Raw genomic sequence first — 18,976 nt, forward strand, 5'->3', positions numbered from 1 at the left:
AAGCTGTAGACCACACTATCTACCTAGAGAGTTTCCATCTGTATTTTATCTAGCTGTTTACATACCACCACAGTCAGAGGCTGGCATTAAGACAGCATTGAATGAGCTGTATTCTGCCATAAGCAAACAAGAAAATGCTCACCCAGAGGCAGTGCTCCTAGTAGCCGGGGACTTTAATGCAGGGAAACTTAAATCCGTTTTACCAAATTTCTATCAGCATGTTAAATGTGCAACCAGAGGAAAAAGATCTCTGGACCACCTATACTCCACACACAGAGAAGTATACAAAGCTCTCCCTCGCCCTCCATTTGGCAAATCTGACCATAATTCTATCCTCCTGATTCCTGCTTACAAGCAAAAATGAAAGCAGGAAGCACCAGTGACTAGAACAATAAAAAGTGGTCAGATGAAGCAAATGCTAAGCTACAGGACTGTTTTGCTAGCACAGACTGGAATATGTTCCAGGATTCCTCCGATGGCATTGAGGAGTACACCACATTGGTCATTGGCTTCATCAATAAGTGCATCGATGACTTCGTCCCCACAGTGACCGTACGTACATACCACAACCAGAAGCCATGGATTACAGGGAACATCCGCACTGAGCTAAAGGCTAGAGCTGCCTCTTTCAAGGAGTGGGACTCTAACCCGGAAGCTTATAAGAAATCCCACTATGCCCTCCGACGAACCATCAAACAGGCAAAGCATCAATACAGGCTCTGACGCTCATTGCATGTGACAGGGCTTCACAGCCAAGAGTTGCCCAGTGACACAAGCCTACCAGACGAGCTAATCTACTCTATGCTTGCTTCGAGGAAAATGGCACTGAAACATGCATGAGAGCACCAGCTGTTCCGGAAGACTATGTGATCATGCTCTCTGCAGCCGATGTGAGTAAGACCTTTAAACAGGTCAACATTCACAAGGCCGCAGGGCCAGACGGATTACCAGGACGTGTACTGCTAGCATGCGCTGACCAACTGGCATGTGTCTTCACTGACATTTTCAACCTCTCCCTGTCCGATTCTGTATAACCAACACGTTTTAAGCAGACCACCATAGTACCTGTGCCCAAGAACACTAACGTAACCTGCCTAAATGACTACCGACCGCTAGCACTCACGTCTGTAGCCATGAAGTGCTTTGAAAGGCTGGTCATGGCTCAGATCATCCCAGAAACCCTAGACCCACTAATTTGCATACCGCCCCAACAGATCCACAGATGATGCAATCTTTATTTCACTCCACACTGCCCTTTCCCACCTGGACAAAAGGAACACCTCTGTGAGAATGCTATTCATTGACTACAGCTCAGCGTTCAGCACCATAGTGCCCTCACAGCTCATCAATAAGCTAAGGATTCTGGGACTAAATAGCTCCCTCTGCAACTGGATCCTAGACTTCCAGACAGGCCGCCCCCAGGTGGTAAGGGTAGGTAACAACACATCCGCCACGCTGATCCTCAACACGGCCCCTTAGGGGTGCGTGCTCAGTCCCCTCATGTACTCCCTGTTCACTCATGACTGCACGGCCAAGCACGACTCCAACACCATCATTAAATTTGCAGATGACACAACAGTGGTAGGCCTGATCACCGACAACAACGAGACAGCCTATAGGGAGGAGGTCAGAGACTTGGCTGTGTGGTGCCAGGACAATAATCTCTCCCTCAACGTGATCAAGACAAAGGAGATGATTGTGGACTACAGCAAAAAGAGGACTGAAAATGCCCCCATTAACATCGACGGGGCTGCAGTGGAGCAGGTTGAGAGCATCAAGTTCCTTGGTGTCCACATCACCAACAAACTAACATGGTCCAAGCACACCAAAACAGTCGTGAAGAGGGCACGACAAATCCTATTCCCCCTCAAGACTTGGCATGGGTCTTCAAATCATCAAAAGGTTCTACAGCTGCACCATTGAGAGCATCCTGACTGGTTGCATCACTGCCTGGTATGGCAACTGCTCGGCCTCCGACCGCAAGGCTCTACAGAGAGTAGTGCGAATGGCCCAGTACATCACTGGGGTCAAGCATCCTGGCATCCAGGACCTCTATACCAGGCGGTGTCAGAGGAAGGCCCTAAAAAATGTCAAAGACTTTTATTGACAATTACATGAAGTTGATGCAAAGAGTCAATATTTGCAGTGTTGACCCTTCTTTTTCAAGACCTCTGCAATCCGCCCTGGCATGCTGTCAATCAACTTCTGGGCCACATCCTGACTGATGGCATCCCATTCTTGCATAATCAATGCTTGGAGTTCATCAGAATTTGTGGGTTTTTGTTTGTCCACCCGCCTCTTGAGGATTGACCACAAGTTCTCAATGGGATTAAGGTCTGGGGAGTTTCCTGGCCATGGACCCAAAATATTGATGTTTTGTTCCCCGAGCCACTTAGTTATCACTTTTGCCTTATGGCAAGGTGCTCCATCATGCTGGAAAAGGCATTGTTCGTCACCAAACTGTTCTGGGATGGTTGGGAGAAATTGCTTTTCGGAGGATGTGCTGGAACCATTCTTTACTCATGGCTGTGTTCTTACGCAAAATTGTGAGTGAGCCCACTCCCTTGGCTGAGAAGCAACCCCACACATGAATGGTCTCAGGATGCTTCACTGTTGGCATGACACAGGACTGATGGTAGCGCTCACCTTGTCTTCTCCGGACAAGCTTTTTTCCGGATGCCCCAAAAGTGCCCCATCCTCCAAAAGTCTTCACCTCACTGTGCGTGCAGATGCACTCGCACCTGCCTGCTGCCATTCCTGAGCAAGCGCTGCACTGGCGGTGCCCCAATCCCGCAGCTGAATCAACTTTAGGAGACGGTCCTGGCGCTTGCTGGACTTTCTTGGGCGCCCTGAAGCATTCTTCACAACAATTGAACCGCTCTCCTTGAAGTTCTTGATGATCCGATAAATGGTTGATTTAGGTGCAATCTTACTGGCAGCAATATCCTTGCCTGTGAAGCCCTTTTTGTGCAAAGCAATGATGACAGCACGTGTTTCCTTGCAGGTAACCATGGTTGACAGAGGAAGAACAATGATTCCAAGCACCACCCTCCTTTTGAAGCTTCCAGTCTGTTATTCGAACTCAATCAGCATGACAGAGTGACCTCCAGCCTTGTCCTCGTCAACACTCACACCTGTGTTAACGAGAGAATCACTGACATGATGTCAGCTGGTCCTTTTGTGGCAGGGCTGAAATGCAGTGGAAATGTTTTTGGGGGATTCAGTTAATTTGCATGGCAAAGAGGGACTTCGCAATTAATTGCAATTCATCTGATCACTCTTCATCATATTCTGGAGTATATGCAAATTGACATCATACAAACTGAGGCAGCAGACTTTGTAAAAATGTATATTTTTGTCATTCTCAAAACTTTTGGCCACGACTGTACATAATACCTCAACTAACCGGTGCCCCTACACAGTGACTCTGTATTGGTACCCCCCTGTATATAGTCTTGCTACTGTTATTTTACTGCTGCTCTTTAATTACTTGTTACTTTATTTCTCCATATTTTTGTTAAACTGAAATTGTTGGTTAGGGGCTTGTAAGTAAGCATTTCACTGTAAGGTCTACACCTGCTGTATTCGGTGCCTAATACAATTTGATTTGATTCAATAACAGAATGAAAATTAACTTATACATAATCAAAGCATATACACACTAACAGATGTGAATGCAGCCACCCTCACACTAACCAGGAGCTCTCCACACAGCACAGTGCCCACATATATATATATATTATATATATTAGTGTCCCGCTGTTGATACACATGTTCCACTCTCCACATGCATGTGTCATGTGACCCTTTCTATGTCCCCTCCATACCTTTCAGTGGCATCTAAAGGAGTGTGAGGAATCTTTCTGTATTATGCAGCTATGTCTCTTGTGGCCTAATCTTGACTAAAGAAACCCCACAAACAAATAATGAAATAAACACCTTGCCTAACAGATGGCTTGTGTCACCTTCATCCCTCTCTCTCTCTCTGTAGTCCTCCCTCTCTCTTTTTCTCTCTGCAAGGAACAGTCTCAGAGGTTACACTATCCATCTCTGTGACCCCCTCTCACTCTATCCATCTCTCTGTGACCCCCTCTCACTCTATCCGTCTCTCTGTGACCCCCCTCTCACTCTATCCGTCTCTGTGACCCCCCTCTCACTCTATCCGTCTCTCTGTGACCCCCCTCTCACTCTATCCATCTCTCTTCGAACCCCCTCTCACTCTATCCATCTCTCTGTGACCCCCCTCTCACTCTAGCCATCTCTCTATGTGACACCCCTCTCGCCCTCTATCCATCTCTCCCTATGCCCTTCTCTCATTTTCCATCTCCTCTTCTCTCTATCCATCTCTGCCCTCTGTACCTGTATCACCCTCTCATCTATCCTTTGTCTCTCTATCCATCTCTCTTTCTCTGTGGCTCTAACCATCTCTCCCTATATCTGTACAACATGTAGGTTCTTCGAAATGCAGGACAGATGCTGCAGTATGACTCCCTTTATGGATCCCTGAAATGTATACTCCCTCTCATTCTCTCAGTCTTTCCTATCTCTTTCTCTTTTACTGTACTTATGGAACCCTCAAACATCTCTACCCTCACTTTCTACTCTGGTGCTGCCATTCTCTTTATCTGTCCTTATGGAACCATGATATCAATCTACTCTCTTTCTAGTCTCTTTCTCTCTGCATCTACGATTTACTCTCTCTCCATCTACTCCTTTTCCAAACAGACAAACACACTGACAGTATCACTGGCCTCCGACCGGATCAGAAGTCTCTGCCAAATGAACAAATGTAATATGAGAGCATGCAGACACCACTTCCTCTCCCTCTCTCCATTTCCCTCCCTCCCTCATCCCCCTTTCTCTCCCTCTGTCTGAAACAGAAAAGCTATCCAAGCAGACCTCTCAACATCTGGTGGTGGGCAGCGGAGCACCGATCAAAGTGTCCTCTGGATGGGTACCAAGAGCAAGCTGAACCCAGCGGGAGGGTCACTGCGTGTCTGTGTGTGTGCGCATGGAGCCCGCTTGTCCTGTGCAGATCAATAAAGTTGTATTGAATTGAATGAAGTTGATAGACAGCTGCTTTGGCTTACCCTCTTTGCACTCCAGTGCCACTCGAGACTCCAGGTTGTCCATCTGTAACTGCAGGCGTTTCAGTGTGCGGTCGGCATCCCGTGACTTCCTCTTGTAAGCAATGAGCACGGCGATGATGACCAATAGGAGCAGGCCACCGCCCCCTCCGATGCCGATGATGGCAGGCAGGCTGAGCAGGCTGTCAGAGTACATCTGGAGGGTACCGGGGGAGTACTCAAAGCCCCCCACACGTACCTGGGAGGGAGAAACACACACTGGTTTAGATTCTTTGTGGTACAATTAATATTGTGGAACACCACATATTTGGATTGTTGGATTGGGTGGACAACAGACAGGTGGACAATAGACAGGAGTGACCAGTTCACCCCAAAACAGATAGTGATAAAGGTGCATTAGAAATAATTTACACACACATAATTATATCACAGCCTACACACGAGTGTGTGTGTTTGTGTGTCCCTGTATATGTGTGTTTGTGTCCCGTGTGTGTGTGTGTGTGTGTGTGTGTGTGTGTGTGTGTGTGTGTGTGTGTGTGTGTGTGTGTGCGTGCGTGCGTGCGTGCGTGCGTGCGTGTATTTGTGTGAGTCTACGTGCCTGTGTACGTGAACATATACCAAACCTGGTCTAAGTTCCTTTCCTTGTCACAACACCCGGACTAGAACATATATTCTTACCATCACACCAAATTACTTCCCCTAGCCGTAGCTTCAACTCTATTCCTAAAAGTGCATTCAAAAACTAGACTATTGAGATGCAGCCCCAATTCCTTTCCTTGAGACAACACTGTAGTGATCAGTGCAGATGAAGGGAAGGAGATGAGGAGAGGAAGCCACAGACTATTGAGATGCACCCTAAGTAACCCAGTCAAATCAATAACATACTTCTATAGGTGTTTTATTTAACTGGCCTATATCTATCAAAGACAACATGTAACCGAAGGACTGTAAAATATAGATATGGACCTCTTAGTCCACAAGCCATTTCTCAGCTGCATTGAATATCAATATATGTGCAACTCCCTGCAGAATAGAAGCCAAATTAAGAATTTAATTTGATAGGTTGTCTAGGATACAAACACAGCTGAGACTATGGTAGCAGAAGCTTCAATGTGTGTATGTGGATTTGTATACAGATGTAGGATCTTAATTTGATAACCCTGTTGCAGGATAACTTTTCAGCAATGCAAGAAATGTAAAACTTGTTTAAGGTTTAAAAAGGCTTCCGAAGTTTGTAATTTCCACTTTGAAATTTCAGACTTGATTTTCCTTTACGAAAAATGTATTAACCCCAACAAAAATGTCTATTAATTATAATCCCCTCATAATTCACATTAGTTGGGTTGGGTTTGACTTTTCCTAAATTCGTCCTTGACTTTTCCTAAATTTCCAAAATAAGTCTATATATAACACACTGCCATTGTTAGAATCTTAATATCACAAACAAAACTGGAGTTACAACGGTTTTCCCCATTGCCCCTACTTTTCATGAAAGGGCCTGCTCCACTCCTTTTCACAACAGTGGAAGGCTCCATGCCCAGTTGATAATCACCCAGATAATTGCCTCAAAACTCAAACTAAACTATACAGAAACTAATTTCACACATTCAACAACAGATGAAATAAATGAAGTAAAGTACGATGGTTAGAAAGGGGGAGATGAGTTGATGAGCGAGGGGAGAGAATAATGCATCATTATATAGTCACCAATTGTGAATAGGGCAGGCCATTCGATTGTATTGATCTATTCTAATTATGATCTCAAAATGGTATGTATCAGTCCACCAAATCCAAGCAGTTTTATCAGTCTACTCTGGTCGACTTGGAGTACATGGTGGGGGAGTGAGTAATTTACAATGGCAAGAAGGCCAAGAAGAATGGATGCACATGCTGTGTTTGTGCTGATACACGATCTGAATGAAAATGACTCAGATGGTGGGGAAGAAGTGAACCATGACATCTCTGATGATTATTATTCTGAGCCTCAGCCTGAACCTCCACCTCTGAGGCCTAAGCGCAAAAAAGCCACAACGGTGTGCACTGAGCAGGTGCCCACGCCACCACCAAATGAAAAGGTGAGACCTGAAGAGAGGAAGGGAGGACCGTTTGGATAGAATAAGCCAGTGACAATTCTACGGGACGATTATCAGCACAAAATATCATCACTAAGAGAGCAGGCCCTACATCTCAAGCAAAAAACAACATCAGCAATAAACTCATCAGCTTTGGTTGTTTATGTGGGGCACAGGGAGCAAGGAGACACTGCCTGGGATCTGTCTGTTGATAAGCTGGAAGTGTTCATTTCAATACTTAATGTCCGTGGAGCATTTGGTGGAAAGAGTGTGAATATGGAACGTTTCTGGTCATGTAACCATTTTACGCTTTAGAGAGATCATGTGTTACCTCCATTATGATGACAAAGAAACGAGAACACGAAGCCTGGAAACAGACAAATTCGCCATGGTATCCGACGTATAAATAATTTACTATTTTTAACTGCTGTCATTTTTGAAACTTATATGCATTATAATGCCATTATTGCCTTAGTGCTGATTTTCACCATTTATCCAATAAAATGACATTTTGGTGCTCATAATGATGTTTAGGCTACTGATGTTTTTATCATTTGACCGAGTGACCATGCGTCTTGCTGACCACGTGTCTTGGTGGTTCGGGTATTTTTTTTTTTACTGTGATGTTATAAAAATAATTTGTTACCGTGTTTCAACACATATGCTTTTTGTTTCATAGTTCATAGTAACAAAGGCACTCCACAAATAAAATAGATTGAACATTAGAATTTCTGTTTTTACATTTAGCCTAAAGTAACAAACAAATGAAAATTAACATATGCTAATGTTAATTAAGATCTTCATAAACAACACCAAATTATTATTTGTGAGATAGCATTTAGGAAATGTATTAATTACACTGTTAAACTGCTCATTAGCTTGATAGGGGCTGCCTCGAGGCCCAGCGGTTCTAGTATTAAAGGGATGAATAGAGAGGAGGATAGACAAGAAGTGGCAAGAGAAACAGAGGAAAGAATAGAGAACATAAAGAGGGGTATATGACATGAGGAAAGAGGAGACTGTTATGTTGAAAAAGTATAGATGAGGGAGGAGGTAAACAGAGAACGCAAGATGAGCAAAAACCAGAGGTTAGGTGAGGAGAGATGTAGTGAGATGAAATGCTAAATGTGAAAAGAATATGATACGATACGGTGTTATACAATGCCACATAAGACAACCCAACATTACCCAAACCCACCATTACCCAAACCCACCATTACCCAACCCAACCAACTTAACATTACCCACCCCAACATTACCCAATCCACCATTACCCAAACCCACCATTACCCAACCCAACCAACTTAACATTACCCACCCCAACATTACCCAATCCACCATTACCCAAACCCACCATTACCCAACCCAACCAACTTAACATTATCCAACTCAACATTACCAAACCCAAGCCAGCAATACCAAGCCAAACCCAACATTACCAAGCCAAACCCAACATTACCAAACCCAACATTATCCAACCCAACATTATCCAACCAGACATTAACCAACCCGACCTTACCCAACCCAACAATGTCAAAGAGAGAGCGGATACAGTAGACTACTTACGGTAACTTTGTGTTCTCCGGTGAGGTTGGGCCACTCACAGAGCAGCTGGCTCTCTGACAGGGTGAGGACACAGGGCGTGTCACCGATTAGCACCGTGTAGTTAAGACGAGAGTTACCAGGGGCTGCCGGGATCAGGTTCTTACCCTGAGAGAAAGAGACAGAGACAGACACACAACTGAAGAGAATGCATAGGTGAATAGGAACACATGTACACACACACTGTGTACACGCAAGCACACACACCCTCTCACCAGGTATAGCCTGAATTCAAAATTGATGAATTAGATTTTTTTTTCTCACCGATCTACACACAATACCCCATAATGACAAAGCAAAAACATGTTTTTAGAAATTTTTGCTAATTTATTGAAAATTATCATACAGAAATATCTAATTTACTTAAGTATTCACACCCCTGAACAAATACTTTGTAGAAGCACCATTGGCAGTGATTACAGCTGTGTGTCTTTCTGGGTAAGTCTCTAAGAGCTTTCCACACCTGGATTGTGCAACATTTGTCCATTATTATTTTCAATATTCTACAAGTTCTGTCAAATTGGTTGTTGATCATTGCTAGACAACCATTTTCAGGTCTTGGCAAATATTTTTAAGCAGATTTAAGTCAAAACTGTAACACTATAATCAAGAACATCCACTGTCTTCTTGGTAAGCAACTCCAGTGTAGATTTGTCCTTGTGTTTCAGGTTATTGTCCTGTTGAAAGTCTAATTAATCTCCCAGTGCCTGGTGGAAAGCGAATGGACCCAGGTTTTCCTCTAGGATTTTGCTGTACTTTGCTTTAGCCGTTAATTTTTTATCCTGAAAAACTCCAGTCCTTAACGATTACAAGCATACCCATAACATGATGCAGCCACCACTATGCTTGAAAATATGGAGAGTGGTACTCAGTAATGTGTTGCATTGGATTTGCTGCATTGGATTTTTTGCAGTATTACTTTAGATGCCTTGTTTCTAACAGGATGCATTTTTTTGAATATTTGGATTCTGTACAGGCTTCCTTCTTTTCAGTCTGTCAATTAGGTTAGTATTGTGGAGTAACTACAATGTTGTTGACCCATCCTCCGTTTTCTCCTATCACAGACATTAAACTCTAACTGTTTTAAAGTCACCATTGGCATCATGGTGAAATCCCTGAGCAGTCCTTCCTCTCTGGCAACTGAGTTAGGAAGTGCATTTGTAGTGACAGGGTTTATTGATACACCATACAAAGTGTAATTAATAACTTCACCGTGCTGAAAGCGTTATTCAATATCTGCTTTTTCTTTCTTTTTATTTACCCATCTACCAATAAGTGCCCCTCTTCGAGAGGCATTGGAAAACCTCCCTGGTCTTTGTGGTTGAATCTGTTTGAAATTTACTGCTCATTGAGGGACCTTACAAGAAAATTGTATGTGTGGGGTACTGAGATGAGGCAGTCATTCAAAAATCATGTTGAACACTTTTATTGCACACAGAGTCCATGCAACTTATTATGTGACTTGTTAAGCAAATATTTACTCCTAAACTTATTTAGTCTTGCCATAACAAGGGGTTGAATACTTATGGACTCAAGACATTTCAGCTTTTCATTTTTTATTAATTTGTAGGAAGCAGTGTTTTTATACAATGCAGTACCTTATGAAAAGCTACATGCAGGCTATAGTGTGTCTCGTGAATTCTTATATAGATTATAATAAATTGACATATTTGAAGGGGGTAGATGCATTTTTCTTTAGAAAAAATAATTGTTCTTAGATCAATTGTTTTATTATATGTTGAAGGCAGAATAAGTGGTTACCTTTGTGCCTGTGTGGTCCAGTGGTTACAACCACTTCCCAAAGCACACATAATGTATGCCAGGGTCAGCATGGGTTCAAATCCGGCCAACTGCCCTTTGAGTCATGTATGAATGTCTATTTTTGATGCATTAATTCCGCATGGTTACAGGAGTTAATTAGGCATGATTACAGGGTTAAAACAGAAACAATTCAAAGGTTAATAGGCATAATTTACTACAAGGGGTTAAGGTTAGGGGTGGGCTATGTTTTGGGGAAGGCTTAAAACCAAATAATTTCAAATGACGCTCCTATGTATCATCAACATTCATAGTATACTTAGGGCTTGCTAACCAAAAAAGTGTTAAAAAAAATCAAAATATATTTATATTTGACATTCTTCAAAGTAGCCACCCTTTGCCTTGATGACAGCTTTGCACACTTTTGGTATTCTCTCTACCAGCTTCATGGGGTAGTCACCTGGAATGCATTTCAATTAACAGGTGTGCCTTGTTAAAAGCTATTAGTGGAATTTCTTTCCTTCTTAATGCATTTGAGCAAATCAGTTGTGTTGTGACAAGGTAGGGGTGGTATACAGAAGATAGCTCTATTTGGTTAAAAAACAAGTCCATATTAAAGCAAGAACAGCCCAAATAAGCAAAGAGAAATGACAATCCATCATTACCTGAAGACATGAAGGTCAGTCAATTAGGAACATTTCAAAAACTTTGAAAGTTGCATCAAGTGCAATCGCAAAAACCGTCAAGAGCTATGATGAAACTGGCTCTCATGAGGACTGCCACAGGAAAGGAAGACCCAGAGTAACCTCTGCTGCAGAGGATAAGATCAGTAGAGTTAACTGCACCTCAGATTGCAGCCCAAATAAATGCTTCACAGAGTTCAAGTAAAAGACACATCCCAACATCAACTGTTCAGAGGAGATTGCGTGAATCAGGCCTTCATTGTTGGATTACTGCAAAGAAACCACCACTAAAGGACACCAATAATAAGAAGAGACTTGTTTGAGCCAAGAAACATGAACAATGGACATTAGACCGGTGGAAATCTGTCCTTTGGTCTGATGAGTCCAAATGTGAGATTATTGGTTCCAACCGCCGTGTCTTTGTGAGATGCAGAGTAGGTGAACAGATGATCTCCGCATGTGTGGTTCCCACCGTGAAGCATGGAGGAGGAGGTGGGATGGTGCTTTGCTGGTGACACCGTCAGTGATTTATTTAGAATTCAAGGCACACTTAACACACTTAAGCATGGCTACCAAAGCATTCTGCAGCAATACGCCATCCCATCTGGTTTGCGCTTAGTGGGACTATTATTTGTTTTTCAACAGGACAATGACCCAACACACCTGTGTAAGGGCTATTTGGCCAAGAATGAGAGTGATGGAGTGCAGCATCAGATGACCTGGCCTCCACAATCACCAGACCTCAACCCAATTGAGATGGTTTGGGATGAGTTGGACCGGAGAGTGAAGGAAAAGCAGCCAACAAGTGCTCAGCATATGTGGGAACTCCTTCAAGACTGTTGGAAAAGCATTCCAGGTGAAGCTGGTTGAGAGAATGCCAAGAGTGTGCAAAGCTGTCACCCAGGCAAAGGGAGGCTACTTTGAAGAATCTCAAATATATTTTGGTTACTACATGATTCTATATGTGTTTTTTCATAGTTTTAATGTCTTCATTAGTATTCTACAACGCAGAAAATAGTAAAAATAAAGAAAACCCTTGAATGGTAAGGTGTGTCCAAACATTATTTTACTGGTACTGTATGTATGTATGTATGTATGTATGTGTGTGTGTGTGTGTGTGTGTATATACACACACACACACACACACACACACACACACACACACACACACACACACACACACACACACACACACACACACACACACACACACACACACACACACACACACATATACAGTTGAAGTCAGAAGTTTACATATACTTAAGTTGGAGTCATTAAAACTCATTTTTCAACCACTCCACACATTTCTTGTTAACAAACTATAATTTTGGCAAGTCAGTTAGGACATCAACTTTGTGCATGACACAAGTCATTTTTCTAACAATTGTTTACAGACAGATTATTTCACTTCTAATTCACTGTATCACAATTCCAGTGGGTCAGAAGTTTACATACACTAAGTTGACTGTGCCTTTAAACAGCTTGGAAAATTCCAGAAAATGATGTCATGGATTTACAAGCTTCTGATAGGCTAATTGACAACATTTGAGTCAATTGGAGGTGTACCTGTGGATGTATTTCAATGCCTACCTTCAAACTATATATATATATATATATATATATATATATATAAGATTCCATGCAGGAAGTGCCCTGTCTGACAATTTCTTGCCCTTCTTGATTATCTCTATCCATTACAGGGGATCTCTGCTGTTACGTGACACTTCCTACGGCTCCCATGGGCTCTCAGAAGGCGGCAAAAAGCTGAATCGTGGCTTTGCAGGCTCTGGCTGAAAAAAAGTAGCGCGTTTGGATAGTGGCTGGTTACAGTACTGTGAGACTCAGGCGCGTGCCCGAGTCGACCCCATGCTTTGTTTTCTTTCGTCTGTTTACCTAAACGCAGATTCCCGGTCGGAATATTATAGCTTTTTTACGAGAAAAATGGCATAAAAATTGATTTTAAACAGCGGTTGACATGCTTCGAAGTACGGTAATGGAATATTTAGAAATCTTTTGTCACGAAATGCGCCATGCTCGTGACCCTTATTTACACTTCGGATAGTGTCTTGAACGCACGAACAAAACGCCGCTATTTGGATATAACAATGGATTATTTTGGACCAAACCAACATTTGTTATTGAAGTAGCAGTCCTGGGAGTGCATTCTGACGAAGAACACCAAAGGTAATCAAACTTTTATAATAGTAAATCGGAGTTTGGTCAGGGCTAAACTTGGTGGGTGTCTAAATAGCTAGCCGTGATGGCTGGGCTATCTACTCAGAATATTGCAAAATGTGCTTTCACCAAAAAGCTATTTTAAAATCGGACACCTCGATTGCACAAAGGAGGTCAGTATCTATAATTCTTAAAATAATTGTTATGTTTTTGTGAATGTTTATCGTGAGTAATTTAGTAAATTCACCGGAGGTTTGCGGGGGGTATGCTAGTTCTGAACGTCACATGCTAATGTAAAATAGCTGTTTTTTGATATAAATATGAACTTGATTGAACAAAACATGCATGTATTGTATAACATAATGTCCTAGGAGTGTCATCTGATGAAGATCATCAAAGGTTAGTGCTGCATTTAGCTGTGGTTTTGTTTTTTGTGACATTATATGCTAGCTTGAAAAATGGGTGTCTGATTATTTCTGGCTGGGTACTCTGCTGACATAATCTAATGTTTTGCTTTCGCTGTAAAGCCTTTTTGAAATCGGACAGTGTGGTTAGATAAAGGAGAGTCTTGTCTTTAAAATGCTGTGAAATAGTCATATGTTTGAAAAATGGAAGTTTTTGTATTTTTGAGGAATTTGTAATTCGCGCCACGCCTATCATTGGATATTGGAGCAGGTGTTCCGCTAGCGGAACCTCTAGATGTAAGAGGTTAAACAAGGCTGCTATACTAAGCCTATTAATATAACGACATGACTTATTATTCTAATGATGATATAATAATATCTAGAAGAAGAAGATAAAGACAAAGCAGGGTTAATATTATAAATATAATTTTTCGGACAATTTGGAACAGTGTAAACAGTACATTTATTATTATTAGGGCATTGGTCCACCACGAGCCGCCAGAGAAGCTTCAATGCGCCTTGGCATAGAGTCTACAAGTGTCTGGAACTCTATTTACGTGTTGCTGTGCGTTTTGTTGCTAACCTTACTTTGCTACCTGTCAACTTTACGGTTTTTACTTTTAAATTACCGTTTATATTTTTCGTTTTTCCCTCACTCAACTTTTTTTCATTCAACTTTTTCACTCCGGACGCTTTATCTGGACATGGTTTGTCAAGACCTCCAACAGCCGAAGCTAAGTAGTAACATTAACCTGTTATGGCTAGGGGGCAGTATTTTCACGGCTGGATAAAAAACGTACCCGATTTAATCTGGTTACTACTCCTGCCCAGTAACTAGAATATGCATATAATTATTGGCTTTGGATAGAAAACACTCCAAAGTTTCTAAAACTGTTTGAATGGTGTCTGTGAGTATAACAGAACTCAAATGGCAGGTCAAAACCTGAGAGATTCCTTTACAGAAAGTGGCCTGTCTGACCATTTCTTGAACTTCTTTGCCATCTCTATCTTTTACAAAGGATCTCTGCTCTAACGTGACACTTCCTACGTCTTCCATGGGCGCTCAGAGCCCGGGAAAAACGTGAATGTCGTCATCCCAGCCCCAGGCTGAAACACATTATCGCCTTTCTCAAGTGGCCGATCAAGGGACTGTGGGCTTAGGCGCGTGCCCTGGCCGCCCGCGTCTTTGTGATTTTTCCTCTGTTTGCCGAAAAGGAGATTCCCGGTCGGAATATTATCGCTTTTTTACGAGATAAATTGCATAAAAATTGATTTTAAACAGCGGTTGACATGCTTCGAAGTACGGTAATGGAATATTTAGAATTTTTTTGTCACGAATTGCGCCATGCGCGCGACCCTGATTTACCATTTCGGATAGTGTCTGGGACGCACGAACAAAACGCCACTATTCGGATATAACGATGGATTATTTTGGACCAAACCAACATTTGTTATTGAAGTAGCAGTCCTGGGAGTGCATTCTGACGAAGACAACAAAAGGTAATCAAACTTTTATAATAGTAAATCTGATATTGGTGAGTGCTAAACTTGCCGGGTGTCTAAATAGCTAGCCCGTGATGGCTGGGCTATGTACTTAGAATATTGCAAAATGTGCTTTCACCAAAAAGCTATTTTAAAATCGGACATATCGAGTGCATAGAGGAGTTCTGTATCTATAATTCTTAAAATAATTGTTATGCTTTTTGTGAACGTTTATCGTGAGTAATTTAGTAAATTGTTAGCAAATTCCCCGGAAGTTTGCGGGGGGTATGCTAGTTCTGAACGTCACATGCTAATGTAAAAAGCTGTTTTTTGATATAAATATGAACTTGATTGAACAAAACATGCATGTATTGTATAACATAATGTCCTAGGTGTGTCATCTGATGAAGATCATCAAAGGTTAGTGCTGCATTTAGCTGTCTTCTGGGTTTTTGTGACATTATATGCTAGCTTGAAAAATGGGTGTCTGATTATTTCTGGCTTGGTACTCTGCTGACATAATCTAATGTTTTGCTTTCGCTGTAAAGCCTTTTTGAAATCGGACAGTGTGGTTAGATAAAGGAGAGTCTTGTCTTTAAAATGCTGTGAAATAGTCATATGTTTGAAAAATTGAAGTTTTTGTATTTTTGAGGAATTTGTAATTCGCGCCACGCCTATCATCGGATATTGGAGCAGGTGTTCAGCTAGCGGAACGTCTAGATGTAAGAAGTTAACATGATGCCTTCTAATTGCAGTCGCTGTACTCATAATATACAGGAGAACGATCGCCTTATGGCGAGGATAGCAGTGCTGCAAGCCCAGCTTCAGACGCAATCGTTAGGCAAGGGTAAATTCAGTGTAGGAAAGGATGAAACAGCGTCTGTGACACCAGTAAGTACAGATAGTAGTATAAATCCCCTCGCACGGTCCACGCAGCCGGACAACTTTCTCATGGCTTTTGGAGGGAAATGCTGTAGGAATGCTCAACCGGTGTCGCTCATTCAGCCGACAGAAACTTTCAACCGGTTCTCCCCATTAAGCAGCGAGTCGGAGTCGGAGGCCGAGACTTCTCTGGTCTCTGCTCCTCCCGTTATGGGGTCTGAGACGCCGAAGCCTCCCACCATTAGCTCTGACAATTTGAAAACCCTAGTCATTGGCGACTCCATTACCCGCAGTATTAGACTTAAAACGAATCATCCAGTGATCATACACTGTTTACCAGGGGGCAGGGCTACCGACGTTAAGGCTAATCTGAAGATGGTGCTGGCTAAAGCTAAAACTGGCGAGTGTAGAGAGTATAGGGATATTGTTATCCACGTCGGCACCAACGATGTTAGGATGAAACAGTCAGAGGTCACCAAGCGCAACATAGCTTCAGCGTGTAAATCAGCTAGAAAGATGTGTCGGCATCGAGTAATTGTCTCTGACCCCTCCCAGTTAGGGGGAGTGATGAGCTCTACAGCAGAGTCTCATAACTCAATCGCTGGTTGAAAACTGTTTTCTGACCCTCCCAAAAAATTTGAATTTGTAGATAATTGGCCCTCTTTCTGGGACTCACCCACAAACAGGACCAAGCCTGGCCTGTTGAGGAGTGACGGACTCCATCCTAGCTGGAGGGGTACTCTCATCTTATCTACGAACATAGACAGGGCTCTAACTCCCTTAGCTCCACAATGAAATATGGTGCAGGCCAGGCAGCAGGCTGTTAGCCAGCCTGCCAGCTTAGTGGAGTCTGCCACTAGCACAGTCAGTGTAGTCAGCTCAGCTACCTGTTTACAGTTCCTCACTGAGTTCCCTGAATTCCTATCAGACCTTGTATTATAGCAGATCATATTCTAATTTTTGGTGACTTTAATATTCACATGGAAAAGTCCACACACCCACTCCAAAAGGCTTTTGGAGCCATTATCGACTCAGTGGGTTTTGTCCAACATGTCTACGAACCAACTCACTGCCACAGTCATACTCTGGACCTAGTTTTGTCCCATGGAATAAATGTTGTGGATCTTAATGTTTTTCCTTATAATCCTGGACTATCGGACCACCATTTTAATACGTTTGCAATCGCAACAAATAATCTGCTCAGACCCCAACCAAGGAGCATCAAAAGTCGTCCTATAAATTCTCAGACAACCCAAAGATTGATACCTTGATACCCTTCCAGACTCCCTCTGCCTACGCAAGGACGTCAGAGGACAAAAATCAGTTAACCACCTAACTGAGTAACTCAATTTAACCTTGCGCAATACCCTAGATGCAGTTGCACCCGTAAAAACTAAAAACATTTGTCATGAGAAACTAGCTCCCTGGTATACAGAAAATACCCGAGCTCTGAAGCAAGCTTCCAGGAAATTGGAACGGAAATGGCGCCACACCAAACTGGAAGTCTTCCGACTAGCTTGGAAAGACAGTACCGTGCAGTATCGAAGAGCCCTCACGGCTGCTCGATCATTATATTTTTCCAACCTAATTGAGGAAAATAAGAACAATCCAAAATGTATTTTTGATACTGTTGCAAAGCTAACTAAAAAGCAGCATTCGCCAAGAGAGGATGGCTTTCAGCAGTATTAAATTCATGAACTTCTTTGAGGAAAAGATCATGGTCATTAGGAAGCAAATTATAGACTCCTCTTTAAATCTGCGTATTCCTCCAAAGCTCAGTTGTCCTGAGTCTGCACAACTCTGCCAGGACCTAGGATCAAGGGAGACACTCAAGTGTTTTAGTACTATATCTCTTGACACAATTATGTAAATAATCATGGCCTCTAAACCTTCAAGCTGCATACTGGACCCTATTCCAACTAAACTACTGAAAGAGCTGCTTCCTGTGCTTGGCCCTCCTATATTGCAAATAATAAATGGCTCTCTATCCACCGGATGTGTAGCAAAATCACTAAAAGTGGCAGTAATAAAGCCTCTCTTGAAAAACCCAAACCTTGACAAAGAAAATTTCTTAAAAAACTAAACCGGCCTATATCAAATCTCCCATTCCTCTCAACAAAAAATTGAAAAAGCTGTTGCGCAGCAACTCACTGCCTTCCTGAAGACAAACAATGTATACGAAATGCTTCAGTCTGGTTTTAGACCCCATCATAGCACTGAGACAGCACTTGTGAAGGTGGTAAATGACCTTTTAATGGCGTCAGACCGAGGCTCTGCATCTGTCCTTGTGCTCCTAGACCTTAGTGCTGCTTTTGATACCATCGATCACCACATTCTTTTGGAGAGATTGGAAACCCAAATTGGTCTACACGGACAAGTTCTGGCCTGGTTTAGATCTTATCTGTCGGAAAGATATCAGTTTGTCTCTGTGAATGGTTTGTCCTCTGACAAATCAACTGTACATTTCGGTGTTCCTCAAGGTTCCGTTTTAGGACAACTATTGTTTTCATTATATATTTTACCTCTTGGGGATGTCATTTGAAAACATAATGTTAACTTTCACTGCTATGTGGATGACACACAGCTGTACATTTCAATGAAACATGGTGAAGCCCCAAAACTGTCCTCGCTGGAAGCCTGTGTTTCAGATATAAGGAAGTGGATGGCTGCAAACGTTCTACTTTTAAACTCGGACAAAACAGAGATGCTTGTTCTAGGTCCCAAGAAACAAAGAGATATTCTGTTGGATCTGACAATTAATCTTGATGGTTGTACAGTCGTCTCAAATAAAACTGTGAAGGACCTCGGCGTTACTCTGGACCCTGATC

At 42.4% G+C, this 18,976-nt stretch overlaps 1 protein-coding gene across 2 annotated transcripts in view; it reads right to left on the minus strand.

Moving 5' to 3' along the window:
* The window catches only part of LOC106583586 (plexin-A1), a 373,995-nt gene that overhangs the window by 27,062 nt on the left and 327,957 nt on the right, over positions 1-18,976 (minus strand). For both annotated transcript variants that reach the window (XM_014167946.3, XM_082967657.1), the window contains exons 19-20: positions 8,726-8,869; positions 5,091-5,325 (exon numbers count right to left, since the gene is read on the minus strand). In XM_014167946.3, coding sequence (XP_014023421.2) covers positions 5,091-5,325; positions 8,726-8,869 — 379 coding nt within the window. The remainder of the gene's footprint in view (positions 1-5,090; positions 5,326-8,725; positions 8,870-18,976) is intronic.

Source organism: Salmo salar, chromosome 22 (genome assembly GCF_965601325.2).
Source record: "Salmo salar chromosome 22, fSalSal1, whole genome shotgun sequence".
NCBI classification, from domain to species: Eukaryota; Metazoa; Chordata; class Actinopteri; order Salmoniformes; family Salmonidae; genus Salmo; species Salmo salar.